At 72.1% G+C, this 13617-nt stretch overlaps 2 protein-coding genes across 3 annotated transcripts in view; one reads left to right on the forward strand and one right to left on the reverse strand.

The window, feature by feature from the left end:
* The window catches only part of LOC132078984 (NAD(P)(+)--arginine ADP-ribosyltransferase 2-like), a 348971-nt gene that overhangs the window by 71427 nt on the left and 263927 nt on the right, over window positions 1-13617 (reverse strand). The gene's annotated exons all lie outside the window — the stretch shown is intronic.
* Window positions 1-13617, forward strand: part of PLEC (plectin) — a 57659-nt gene that overhangs the window by 5319 nt on the left and 38723 nt on the right. The window contains exon 1 of one of the 2 annotated variants that reach the window (XM_059482454.1): window positions 5109-5604. The exons of the other annotated variant lie outside the window; for it this stretch is intronic. Within the exon in view, the coding sequence (XP_059338437.1) occupies window positions 5109-5604 (496 nt within the window). Of the gene's footprint in view, window positions 1-5108; window positions 5605-13617 lie in introns of those variants that run through there. 2 annotated transcript variants of the gene reach the window in all.

Consider the following 13617-nt stretch of genomic DNA (forward strand, 5'->3'; position numbering starts at 1 on the left):
GGTGTCCCCAGGGCTGGCTGGTGTCCCCAGTGCAGTGGCCATTCCTGGCTGGCTTTGGGGCTGGTGTGGTCATGCAGAGCTGAGCCTGAGGCCTGGCTGGCCCTGGACCGTGGTGCCAGTGCCAGCTGGGGAGGTCCCCTGACCCCTCAGGGACAGACCCCCCACCCAACACTGCTGGTAGGGCTGGACTGAGACCCCCCCACACCTCGGGGATGGCCCCACTCGGGGGGAACTGGGGGGCTGTACTGGGGCTGGGCATGGGGGGGCACAGTGTGTGCTGGGTGGGAGGGGGTCTGTGCTGTGCTGTGGGGGGGATCTAGGGGGTGGGAACACACTGGTGTGGAGGGGGGTTTGTGCTGGGGGGGTCTGGGAGGTCGGAGCACACTGGTGGGGAGGGGTCTGTGCTGTGCTGAGGGGGGGTCTGTGCCGTGCTTGTGGGAGTCAGGGGGCTGTGCTGAGGGGGCTGTGCTGATGAGAGGGGGGGTCTCTGCTGTGCTGGGGGGGTCAGGGGTCTGTGCTGGGGGGGGGCTGTGCTGATGAGAGGGGGGTCTCTGCTGTGCTGGGGGGGTCAGGGGTCTGTGCTGGGGGGGGGGCTGTGCTGATGAGAGGGGGGGTCTCTGCTGTGCTGGGGGGGTCAGGGGTCTGTGCTGGGGGGGGCTGTGCTGTTATTGATGGGGAGGGTCTCTGCCGTGCCGTGCCGAGGGGGCCGCGCTGCCGGGACTCCGTGCCGTGCCGTGCCGCGCCGCGCCCGGGGGGCTGCGGGGCCGGTCCCATCCGCCGGAGGGGGGGGGGCGGTGTCGGTGCCGCAGGGGCGGGGGGCTGCGGCGGCGGGGCGGGGCGGGGCGGGGCCGCGGCCGGGGGGGCGGGACGGACCCGCCCCGGGGCTGCGGGACCGGCCGGCAGCGTGCGGGAGTGCGGGCGGCCATGGAGGGGGCGCGGGGCATCCACCACGAGATCGCCTCCCTCAAAGGTACCGGCAAAGGGGGCACCGGGAGCGCTCCCGGGCCAGGCCCGCGGGCACCGGCGGCGATTCGGCGTCCCGGGGAGGGCTCCGCGTCCCGCGGGGGTGGGGGCCGCGTCCCGGGGAGCTCCGCATCCCTCCCGTGCCAATGGCGCAGCGCGGGCAGGAGGGCGGGGGTCAGCGGGGACGCCCCGGCATCGCCGGCACCGCTCGGAGTTCCTCGGTGCCGCCGGGCCCCTGGCCGAGTTACCGAGCCGCGCTGCGGAGCCGGAGCGCTGGGCCGTGAGTAACGGGCACCGGCGGGTGCCGGTCACGGGGCCGCTGCGGCCGCCGGGCCCCGTGGCACCGCAGCAGCGGGCACAGAGCCACCGCCGCCAGCCGCCGAACGGAGCCCGGCCAGGGTGGGCATGGACCCGGCCAGAGATGGGATGGAGGCCGGGAAAGTCGCCATGGAGCCCGGCAGCCTCGGGGTGAAGTCGGGGAGGGTCGGACACCGGCGGGGGTCGTGATGGATCTCGGGTGGGTGGGGTTGGGATGGATCTCGGCCGGGTGGGGACGATCCCGGCAAGGCTCGGGATGGACCCCGGCGGGCTCAGGGCGCCCAGCCGCTGTGGCGATGCCGCAGGGCCCAGAGAAAGGATCCCGGGTCGTGTCCCCTCCGGCAGAGCCCGGGCTGCGGCCAGGCTGATTTACGGTGGGAAGCGTCCCAGGGATCCCCGCTGGCGCCGGGACCCCCGCCGGCACCGGCCTCATTATGAGCCGGCCGCTGGCCGCGCTGCCCTCCGCAAACAGCCGCCGCTTTGTTCCGCTGGGCACGGGGAGCCCGGCGGCCCCGCCAGACCCCGGCACTGGCACCGGCACCGCCGCTGGCACCGGCACCGGGACGGCAGCGCCGGGCCCGTGGCCAGAAGCCGCTGCCGCAAGCGCTGCCCGCCCCACATTTGGGGAACTGCCCGAGGCTTCCATGGGGTAGGGGTGAGGAGCACATGGGGCGCGCAGGAGCGGGACTGTGGGGTGCCCCAGCCCCCCGTGCTGACCCCGAGCTGCGAGGCGGCGAGCGCAGCTGCGGGGCCGATGCGGGACGGCTCCTCCCGGTGGGTGCGGGGTTCGGCGCGCCCTGCCCGGCGCGGGGACAGCGGCGGGACGCTGGCGGTGGCCCCGCTGTCACATCGCGTTGGATCACGGCGGGCGGCGGGCGCTGACGCGGCACTTCCCGGAGGGAGGCAGGCGGGGAGCCGCCGGCGCGGCCGTGACCCCGCTGCGGGCCGGGGGTGCGGGGCCGCGCCTGGGGGGGACACGCTCCTGCTGTCCCCGTCACTTCCCTAGAGATGCCCCCAGTGCTTCCTCCATCGCAGGCGCCAGCACTCCCCCATTGCTGCTCCCCATCATTTCTCATCTCTGCCCCCTTTATCCCCATCTCCGCCCCCATCACTTCCCTAGAGATGCACCCAGTGCTTCCTCCATTGCAGGCATCACCACTCCCCCATTGCTGCTCCCCATTTCTCCTGTCTGCCCTGCTTTGTCCCCATCCCTTTCCCCCTTTATCCCCATCCCTGCCTCCAGCATTCCCCTAGAGATGCCTCCAGTGCCTCCCCCATCGCAGGAGCCAGCACTCCCCCACTGCTGCTCCCAATAATTTCTCATCTCTGCTCCCCTTTATCCCCACCCCTGTCCTCCATCACTCCCCTATTGCTGCGCCTCATTTCTCCTGTCTGCCCCCCTTTGTCCCCATCCCTTTCCCCCTTTATCCCCATCCCTGCCTCCAGCATTCCCCTAGAGATGCCTCCAGTGCCTCCCCCATCGCAAGAGCCAGCACTCCCCCATTGCTGCCCCCCGTAATTTCTCATCTCTGCCCCCCTTTATCCCCATCCTTGTCCCCGTCACTTCCCTATAAATGCCCCCAGTGCCTCCCCCATCTCAGGCACCACCACTGCCCCATTGCTGCTCCCCATAATTTCTCATCTTTGCCCCCCTTTATCCCCATCCCTGCCCACATCACTCCCACATCGCTGGTCCCCATTTCTCCTCTCTGCCCCCCTTTATCCCCATCCCTGCCCCCCATCACTCCCTCTCACTCCATCCTCCTCGCCCCTGACATCAATCCCACCCCACCGGGGTTCCGGGGTGCTGTGGGCCTCTTTGGGTGGAGCAAGCGGAGGTGGGGCTCAGGCCACTGATGCTCTCCCAAGGGGTTCCCTTTGAGGGGCTCTGGGCACCCCAGTGCTCCCAGTGCTCCCAGTGCTCCCAGTGCCGCTGCACCAGCTGTGCTGGGGCCCCGGTGATGGGGGCTCTCGCAATGCCCAGCTCTGCCACCCGGCTCTGCCCTCGGGCATGGGGAAGTTGTGCAAGTCCTGGTGGGGCCCCCGGAGATGCCAGTGCGTGCACATCAGCCCAGCGGGTTTGGGATCCCCGGGGCAGCTCTGGGGCGGGCACCCCGCAGGCAGCAGCCCCCCCATGCCTGGGTCGCTGCTCCCCACCAGTGAATCCCAGTAAATCCCAGTGAATCCCATCAGCACGGACCAAGGTGCTGTGGGGGTGTCCCTCCATCCCCCAAAGCTGCAGCCCCCCATGCCTGGGTCGCTGCTCCCCACCAGTGAATCCCAGTAAATCCCAGTGAATCCCAGTGAATCCCGTCGGCAGGGACAGGGGTGCCGTGGGGGTGTCCCTCCATCCCCCCAAGGCTGCCGGGGGGCTCCTGCTGCAGCCTCGCAGCATCATCCCTGTGCCCCGACCTCTCTCTGCCTGTCCAGGGGTGCTGAGGGATCCCGTGGGGGGTTTCTCCCCTTTTGGGGTCTGTGAGCCTGGGACCCCCCGGCGTGGGGGACAGCCTGGCACCCCAGTTCCTCCTGCTCTGCGATGGGGGTGCCACCCCACACCCCCTCACACAGAACCCGGAGAGGAGAGGTCTCCGGTGCCCTCCCACCCCCACGGCGGTGCTGGGGGTCCCGCTGCCGTGCCGGGGTCCCGCTGCCGTGCCGGTGGCCGTGCCGGTGGCCGTGCTGGTGTCCCCGCCGCGCCGGTGCGGGTTGTCGGGCGGTGCTCGGTGCCGGGGGGCTCGGGGGAGTGGCAGCTGCCTCTCGTTCGTCCCCACCTGCCACCCGGAGGGCGTGGCGCGGCGCAGCTGTGCCACCGCCGGGGCTGTGCCACTGCTGGGGCTGTGCCACTGCTGGGGCTGTGTCACTGCCGGGGGGTCCCCCTGGGGAAGCCGGGACAAACAGGGGCAGGAGCGGAGCAAATATTGACGTGGCAGGATGTGGCTGCCGAGCCCTGCCCGTGCCCGTGCCCGTGCCCGCGCCCCTGCCCGCACCCCACCCGTGCCCGTGCACCTGCTCGTCCCCCTGCAGCCCGTGGCTGTGCCCGCAGCCCGTGGTTCTCCCTGCAGCCCGGGATGCTCGGAGGGGCCGTGCCCGGCCCAGAGCCTCCCTCTTCCCAGGGACCCCGGCTCTCGGTCCTCTCCGAGCTCGGGAGCCCCCGGGCTCAGGGAGCCCCTCCCGAGCTCAGAGACCCCCGCATCTCGGTGTCCCCCTCCCTCTGCAGGATCCCCCCGGCTCAGGGACACCCCCCGGCTCGGTGTCCCCCTCCCGGTTCAGGGTCCCCCGGGCACTCCCCGGGGCCGGTCCCGGGGCGGGGGCGGGGCGGAACCCGCGGGGGTTCCCACGCAGGAACCGGCCCGGTGGGTCGGGGCGGGGGGGGGGAAGGGGGAGGCGGCTCCGGCCGTGCCCCCCCCGGGAGGGAGCCGGGGCCGGGGAGGGGCCGCTGGTGAGTCAGGGCTGGGCCTGGGGCCCCCCCCGACCCCCCCGGCCGGGGGTGGAGCCGCAGCCGCTCCCGCCGCGCCGGCAGCCAGCGCCGCTCCGTGTCGGATCGCGCCGGGACGTGCCGGGCCATACGGGGCTGTACCGGACCGCGCTGGGCCGTGCCGGGCCGTACCGGGCCGAACCGGACCGTGCCGGGCTGGGCTGGAGCACCTGAGCCGTGTGGGACCGTGCTGGGCCGTACCGGACCATAGTGAGCTGGGCCGTGCCGGGCCATACCGGGCTGTGCCGGGCCGTACTGGGCTGTGCTGGGGCAGCGTGGGCTGTGCCATACGGAGCGGTGCTGAGCTGTGACCGAGCCCTGCGGGCCGTGCCCCGCGCCGCGCTGCCCGGCCATGGTGGCGGGGATGCTGATGCCGCTGGAGCGGCTCCGCTCCATCCTGGAGCTGCTGTTTCGCGAGGGTGTCCTGGTCGGGGAGCGGGACGGCTGCCCCCGGCGCACCCACCCGCAGCTGCCCGGCGTGGCCAACGTGGAGGTGCGGCGCGCCATGGCCTCGCTGCGCTCCCGCGGCCTCGTGCGACAGACGGCGGCCTGGCGACACCTCTACTGGTACCTGACGGACGCCGGGGTGGCCCACCTGCGCCAGTACCTGCGGCTGCCGCCGGACGTGGTGCCGCGCTCGCTGCAGCGCGTTCCGCGCCCCGCCGCCCCCCGGCCCGAGCCCCGGCGCGCCGCTGCCCCGGCCGGCGCTGGCACCCCCCGGGCGCGTCCTGCCGCCGGTGACCGCCTCTACCGCAGGAAGGACGAGGCCCAGGGGCACGTGGAAGCCGCCGCCGTCACCGCGGGGCAGGGGCTGTGCCAGCCGCCCCCTCAGCCCGGCCCGGCCGCAGGTACCAATCAGTGCCCCGGGATGCGCTCGTGGGTGGGGGGCACTCGAGCCCCGCTGCTGCCAGGGGGGTCTGGGACAAGGACAAGTCCTTAAGGTGCCCTAAACCCCCCCAGTTCCGAGCCGAGGATGGGGTGGGGGTACCTGCAGGCCCCTGCTCTGTCTGGGGAGGGAGGAGGGCACTGGGGGATCCTCGCCGTGCCCCTCTGACCCCTCGGGGATGCTCTGGGCAGGAGTGGTCGCTGGGGCATCACGAGGGCTGGGGTGCAGTGAGGTGGCTTCCCGGGGTCCCCAGAGGCCGGTGGAGTGGCAGGACCCGGGGTGCTGCAGAGGTGGCATTGCTGCCGCCCGGGGTGCTGCAGGGGTGGCATTGCTGCCGCCCTCCCTGGCTCCACCACGGTGGGGAGGCCGCTGTGCTGGGGGGGGGGGATCCGTGCCGTCGGGTGTCCGTGCCGTGGGGAGCAGCGCTTCAGGGAGGCCATGGCGAGGGGGAGACATTCCGTGGGGATTTTGCTCCCCACGGGGCCTGGGGTGGGTCGGACAGACGGCGGCAGCTGGGGCGGGCAGTGCTGCTGGGGAGGGGGCTGCCACTGCCGGGAGGGGTCCCCAGCCCCTCCTCCTTGGCGACACGCGATCCCGACACACGATCGGCGGCAGCTGGACCGGCGGGGGTGCGAGGCGTCCGGTGTCCCACCCCCCCCCGGGCGGGGCAGCTGCGGTGTCGCTCCGAGGCGGCGGCGAGGGGCCCCCCCGATCCCCCCGGGCTGTGAGTCAGCCCGTGGCCGTGGGCAGCCGCCTCCGGTCCAAGTTTCCAGCCTGGAGGCGCCGAGCCCGGGCCCTGCCAGCGCCGTGAGTCACCGGCCGGCGGGGGGGCCGGGCCCGGGCGCTGCTGCCCCGTGGGTGCGGGTCCTGCGCGGGCGGCACCCACGGCCCGTGGGCACGGGAGGGGTTCCCCGGAGCTCTGCTCAGGGTTGGGGTCGCACATCGCGCCGGGCTCGGGGGCTGCGGTGTCCCCCGACCCTCCCGTGGGACGCGATCGCGGCGCCCCGCCCCTCCCGTCCAGTCCCGCCGTGCCAGTGGATCCGGCTCCAGGCTTTGCCTCCGCCCCGGGAGCCGCTGCCGGAAAATCTGGCCTGGATTCCCGGCTTGCGGGGACGGGGTCGCGCCGGCGGCCGGGATTGCGGGGTCCCCGCGGGGCGCAGGGGTCCCGGGAGCACCCATATGCCCCATTTTCCCCCCTGCTCGGGGGGCGGCCTCCTTCAGCGGCGGGGCCGTACCGGGGCTCTTAGTCTTGATGCCACAGCGGCCCCCGAGGTGACGGTCCCCACCCGCCCCGCTGCCGGGGGGTCCGGGGGTCCTGGGGCGCCGCCGCGGTCGCCCCGTCCCGCCCCCCGCCCGTGTCATGTTCTAACTCGGGCTCGGTGACGGGCCCCGGTTATTTATATCGACACCCGCGCCCTGCCCGCCCCCCCCCAGCCCCCGCCGCCACCGGCGGAGCCGCGCTGCGCCCTCGCTCACGCTCCGCACCTGTCCGCACCCTGCCCGCACCTGCCCGCACCCTGCCTGCCCATGAAGGTCGTACCGGGTGGGTGAGACCGGTGGGGCTGCGGAAAGGACGGGAACGGGGGGGGGGCTGGCGCCGCCAGGGCGCCTTGTCCCGGGATATAAAAAGCCGGGAAGAAGGGGACACTTCGCGGGGGGGGGGCGAAGACGCGGAACGGGGGGGACACGGGGGGGGCCCTGCCGGTGCGGCGGGCAGGAGGCGTCTCCAGGCGCGGTTCGGGAGGGGTTAAGGCGGAGAGGGCGCTGCCCCGTGGGGGCGGGCGCTGGTTCGTCCCTGACCCGCCGAGCCCGGCCGGTGCCGAGCCGCGCCGTGCCCCTCATGGAGGACAGCGGGTCCCTGTTCCCATCGCTGGTGGCGGCGGGGCACGCGGCATCCCTCGCCCTGGTCTGGTACTGGCGGCGGCAGCTGGACGAGCCGGGGGGCACCGGTGAGTTGGGCCCCGCTCGGCCCCCCCGCGCCGCGCTCGGCTCGGCCCCTCGCCCCGCCCACCGGTCCGGGCACGGGCACGAGCACGGGGGGAGCCACACGATACCCGCACCCCGCCGGGTCCCGGGTGGGTGGGGGGTCCTGCGGGGATCCGGGGGGTTCGCACCCACGGTGGGATGGGGGACAAGGGGAGCAACGCGCTGCCCTGGGCTTTGGGGGGCGTCACCTGCCGCGGGGCAGCATCCCGGGGGGAGCGGTACCCAGTCGGGGAGGGGGTGACGGTACCCAGGGATGACTCAGCACGGACAGAGTGTGCCCTCCCCCGGTGCCACGGCCCGTGCCCACCCCTGTGCACTCTGGCGCTTTTTGTGGTGGGGGTCCCGCCAGGAGCTGCCCAAACCCTCCCGCAGCATCCCCATCCCGAGGCACGGAGGTGCCAAATGCTTTTGGGGGCAGATATCCGGTGACAGAGGGGTCCGGGAAGGGCCGAGAGGGTGCCGCTGTCTGGGGGTCCTGTGAGACCCCCCCCCGCACCCCCGGAGCCGCCTGCACCCGAGCTGCCGGGGCTCTGCCCGCGGCCCCGGCCCTCCCTCCCCCCTGGCACTTTCCAGGGCGTTGGCCGCGGCTTCCGTCGGTCTGTGTGTGGCACCGGGCACCGTCACGCGGCCGCCGCCGCTCCGGGATGGCTCCGCTCCCGCGGCCGCCGCGCTGGGAACGCGCCGAGCCCGCGGCCGGTGCGATCCGCGGCCGCCGCTGCCGCTGCCGGTGCCGGTGCCAGATAAGGCGGGCAGGGCACCTTGGGCGGCCCGGAGCCCCCGCCGGGGGAGACACCGGGGCTGGGCCGCTATCCCTGGCGCGGCTCCAGCCCGAAGGACACCCCCAAGGTCGCACCTGCCGGGGCCCATCACTGCGAGCTGCGAGCGCCCGGGGGGCTCCGGCAGCATCGGCTGCGCTGGGCGGTGCTGAGGGCGCAGCTCTCCCGTCCCGCGGGGCTCGGGGGTGCTCCCGGTGGTGCTCGGTGGTCCCGGAGGTGCCCGGTGCCCCCGGTGATGCCCTGTAACCCCCAGTGGTGCCCTGTGCCCTCGGTGGTGCCCGGCGCCCCTGGTGGTGCCCTGTGCCCCCTATGGTGCCCGGTGCTCCCCGTGGTGCCCGCGCTCCGCTGTGCCACGGCGGGGCAGGGGGTTAAGTTTAGAGCGCTGATCGTGAAACCCTCGTGCGGGGAAAGGGGCGCTGCTCACTGCCAACAAGGGGGTGCCGGTGCCCACAAGGGGCTACCCGGTGCCCTCAGGGGGCTGCCTGGTACCAACAAGGGGCTTCCCGGTGTTCGTGGTGGGTTTCTCTGTGCCCACGAAGGGGCTTCCCGGTGCCAACAAGGGGTTTCCCGGTGCCCACAAGGGGCCGCCCGGTACCCAAAAAGGAACTTGGTACCAACAAGGGGCTTCCCGGTGCCCACAAAGGGTCTTCCCGGTGCCCATGAAGGGGCTGCCCGCAGGGGGCTTCACGGTGCCCACAAAGGGGCTGCCCGGTGTCCGCGGTGGGTTTCCCGGTTCCCCCAAAGGGGCTGCCTGGTGCCCACGAAGGGCTGTACCAGCTGCGCTCCGGGTCACTCCTGGCACAGTGCCAAGGCAGGTGTTTTCGGGGAACCGAAAAGCTCAGCCGGAACTCCCGTCCGGGTCCGCATGGCCATGCCCGCGGGGCTGCGAGGCAGAGCGCTGCAGGGCAGAGGGCTGAGGAAGCTCGGGCGGGCGAGGCAGAGCTTGGCAGCCTGGCGGCGGCGCCGGCTGCTTTTGGCAGCAGGATGCCGCTGTTTGTTTGGCTCCGCTCCGGTTTCCAAGGCTGCCAGAGACGTGGCGGCAGCGGGCGCGTGGGGGCCCCAGAAGTTTGGGAACCCCCCCCGTGTCCCCCTTTCCGCTCCACTCAGCTTTTCCACCGCGCTGGCGGCTCTGGCTGTGCCAGGCCGGGAGCGTTGCTGGATGTTGCTTCTGGCCGCAGCGGTGACTCACCGGCCTCGAGGGGCCGTGGCTGGCAACCACCGGCATCCCCATCTCGGCCCCCCCGGCACGGCCTCCGCCCCCCGGCGCTGCCTCTGGCGGCCATGGGGAAGCTCTTCCCGCCGCTGTCCCACGTCCTGCGCGGTGCCGCCGTGGGAAGCGTCCCGGAGCCGTGGGAAGCGTCCCGGGGCCGTGGGAAGCGTGGCGGGGCCCTGGCAGCGTGCGGGAAGCGTGGCGGGCGTGGCGGGCGCATCCCACGGGACGCGTGTCCCGTTCCAGGCGGCGTTCCCCGTTCGCAGGCTGCTATCGGCCCGGCTCGGCCCCCCCCGCCCCCCCGGCTCCTTATCTCCGCAGCACAGATGCGGCGCTGCCGCTGCCGTGGGGCTGAGCCGTGCCTCGGCGCCGTGCCATGCCGTGCCGTGCCGTGCCGTGCCCAGCCCCCACTCCCGGGCCTTGCTGCTGGCCTGGTTCATCCTGCCTGGCTTGTGCCATGTTGGGGTTTAACGCTAGACCCCCCTCAAGCCCCCCGAGACCCCCCGAGACCCCCATGGGATGGGCCTTGCTCCAGCAGCCCTCTCAGTACCCAGGGTGCTGGCACGGGCTGCAGCCACCTCAAACCACTCCTGACCGGAGGTCCTGTGCCATGCCGTGCCGTGCCATGCCATGCCACGCAATGCCATGCCTGTGCCCATGCCTGTGCCTATGCCTGGTGGTTCCAGCCCCTCCAGCTGTGTGCCAGCTGCCCGCTGCGCTCTGCCCGCAGCCCTGCGGGGCCGGGGGGTCCCAGCAGAGCGGCCGGGGCTGAGCTGCGCTGCCCGGGAGCAGGAGGAGCCGGGCTGGCGGGGGCCGTGGGCTGTGTGAGTCACTGGCCGCGCTCTGGCCGCGCTCCGGGCGCGGATTCCGATGCGCTCCCACCAGACGCGATCGGACGCCGAGCGGGGCGGGGGGCGCCGGGCCGGGCCGCGCCATGGGCTTCTCTCTCTGCTGCTGCTGCTGCTGCGGGCCTGCAGAAGGTGACCTGTGGGGGCCGGGGGGTTGCGGGACACCGGGATGCTGCGGCATCCCCCAGGACCCCCGTCCCCGCAGCAAACCCCTTCCCAGCACAAACAGATCCCGCCCTGAGGTGCTGCCGGGCTCGTCCGACCGCGGGGTGGGGGCACTGGGGGTCCCGGCAGGTTGGGGGGGCGTCGGTGGGGAAAAGCCCCCCGGGAAACGCGCTGAGGGCTGCCCTTGGCACAGGGACCCCCGTGGGGAGAGGAAGCCGGGAGGAATGATAGGAATGGGAGGAGTGGGTGCTGGAGTCAGCGGTTTGTGCTGGGGGGGCACAGGCTGCCCCCACCCCCGGAGCTCTGTGTGTGTGGAGGGGTCGGGCCGCGGGGCTGGAGGTGTCGGGGAGCCCCGTGACCGCGGTACCGGGTGGTCCTGGGGGCTCCGTGCGGGGGGACAGGGGAGCGCAGGGTCCCGGGTGTGTGTGTGGGGTGCAGGGTCCCAGCACGGGGGTCCCGAGTGCGGGAGGGGGGGTCCCGTCCGGACCGCGCCCCGGGGGTGGGATGGAGTTTCCCCCGCGCTGCAGGGACGGGGTGTTCCCCCGGATCCCTCCGGTTTCCCCGGGTGCCGCGGGCGGTGGCGCAGCCGGGGCCGCTGAGGGGAGGGCGGGGCGGAGCGGGGCGGGTCCCGCCCGTTTCCCCCCCCCACCCGCCCGTCCCGTCCCGTCCGCCCGGTGCCGCGGGTCGGTCCCGGCCGTGGGTCCGTCCGTCGGTCGGTGCATGGTGGGTCCCGTCCGGCGGAGCCATGTCGGGTCCCGGGGGGGACTGGCTGAGCGGCGGCTCCGGGCCCGAGAGGCGGCGGTACCTGAGCGCCCGGCTCTGCTGCACCGGTGACCGAGGGGAGCGGGACCGGGGGGGCGCGGGGCGGCGAGCGGGGGGGTCCCGGGGCGGGAGGGGAGCGCGGGGGGGGTCTCGGAGCGGGGGTGCGGGAGCGGCGGGACGGGGGGAGAGCCGGGAGCGGCGGGAGGGCGGGGGGACACCGGGAAGGGCGGAGTGAGCGCGGATCCCCCCCCCCCCGCTCCGATCAACGCCCCCTCTGTGACCCCGCCCTGAGGCCAGGCTGGGCTGCGCTGTTTGGGGCGGGCTCTGCCAGGAAAGGGTGATTGTGTAAATGTGTGTTTGTGCGTGTTTTTGTGTGTGTTTCTGTGTGTTTATGTGTGGCTCTGTGTGTGTTTGTGTGCTTTTGTGTGTGCCTCTGTGTGTTTATGTGTGTCTCTGTGCATGTGTGCATGCTGTGTGTGTGCATGCTGTGTATGTTTATGTGTGGCTCTGTGTGTGTTTGTGTGCTTTTGTGTGTGCCTCTGTGTGTTTATGTGTGTCTCTGTGCATGTGTGCATGCTGTGTGTGTGCATGCTGTGTATGTGCATGTCTGTGTGCACGTCTGCGTGTGCATGTCTGTGTGTGTGTGCACACACGTGTCTGTGCCTGTGTGCACATGTGTGAGAGCATGTGCACACCTGTGCGGCCAGTGCAGGTGTGTCTCAGTGTGCACGTGTGTGTGTGTGTGTGTGTGTGTGTGAACAGGTGTCTTGGTGCATGTCTGTGTACGAATGTGTTACACACAGTGGCACACAGATGTGTTCTCTGTGTGTGTGTGTGTGTGTGTGTATGTGTGTGTGCACGGGTGTCCTGGGGTGTGTCTATGTGTGTACAAATGTGTTACACACAGTGGCATACAGATGTGTTCTCTGTGTTTGTGTGTGTCTGCACACCCTAATGTGTGTGTGTGTCTGCACATGCGTGCACATAGACACACAGACAGACCTACAGACACACAGCATGCACACCCTGTGTGTACGTGCTGGTGTCTGTCTGTGTGTTTGTGTGTCTGCATGTGTGTCTGTGGGTCTGTGTGTGTGTCTGTGTGTGCACACCGTGTGTCCATGTGTCCATGTGTCCATGTGTCTGTGTGTCTCTGTCTCTGTCTCTGTGCCTGTGTATGCGTTCTGTGTATCTGTGTGTCTGTGTATCCGTGTGTCTGTGTGTCTGTGTGTCTGTGTGTCTGTGTCCCTGTGTGTGTCTGTGTGCACGCCGTGTATCTGTGTGTCTGTGTGTCTGTGTCTGTGTGTCTATCTGTGTGTGCACACCATGTGTCTGTGTGTGCATGCCGTGTGGCCGTGTGTCTGTGTGTGCATGCTGTGTGTCTGTGTGTCTGTGTATCTGTGTGTCCTTATGTGCAGGCCGTGTGTCTGTCCCAGCTCATCTCCCCGTACCCACCCACCCTGCCCTGCTCCCACACCTTGGGGAGCCGCTGCCCTCAGTGCCCCGTGTGCCCATCCTGCTGTGCCAGGTCCCCCAGGTCCTCCTCTGAGTGCCACCACTGTGACCCCCTGGCACTGACCCCCTCCCAATGTTGTCCCCTGGGCCCTGACACCTCCCCGGTGCCAATCCCCACTAGCAACTGACACCCTCAGACCCTGGCACCTCCTGGCACTCCCTGGCCTGGGGCCCGATGTCTCCCCCAGCCCCGGTGCTTTGCTGCCGCGTTGTCCCAGCCTGGTGCGTGGCGGTGTCACCCTGGTGTCACCACGGCACTGGCACAGCCCCGGTGTTGTCAGCGCCCGTTCCGTGCCTGGCGCAGGTGCCCGGCTCGGTGTCGAGGTGGGGGCGGCTTGGTGGCTCCCAGGGGGTTCCCCCGGAGCCCCGAGGGTGGGAGACGCCGTGGGAGGGAGCCGGGCCGGCCCGGTGGCGTCGGCACCCGCGGGCGAGACTGGGGCGCTCCTGCCCGGCCGGCCCGGCTGGCCCGGGAGCCGCCGGAGCCGGGAGCTGCCAGGGCCGGGAGCCGGGCGCCGCCTGCCCCGGGAGCCGCCGGGGACGGTGCCAGGAGCCGCCCCGGCAGGTCTTCAAAGCGCCCGCCCTGACGCCGCCGTGTCCTCCCGGCCGGTACCTGCGGGAGCCGGGGGGTGCCGGTGCCGGGGGTGCCGGTCCTGGGGGTGCCGGTTCTGGGGGTGCTGTGATGGGGGTGCCGGTCCTGGGGGTGCCAGTGCCTG

Source organism: Ammospiza nelsoni, chromosome 1, assembly GCF_027579445.1.
Source record: "Ammospiza nelsoni isolate bAmmNel1 chromosome 1, bAmmNel1.pri, whole genome shotgun sequence".
Taxonomy (NCBI): Eukaryota; Metazoa; Chordata; class Aves; order Passeriformes; family Passerellidae; genus Ammospiza; species Ammospiza nelsoni.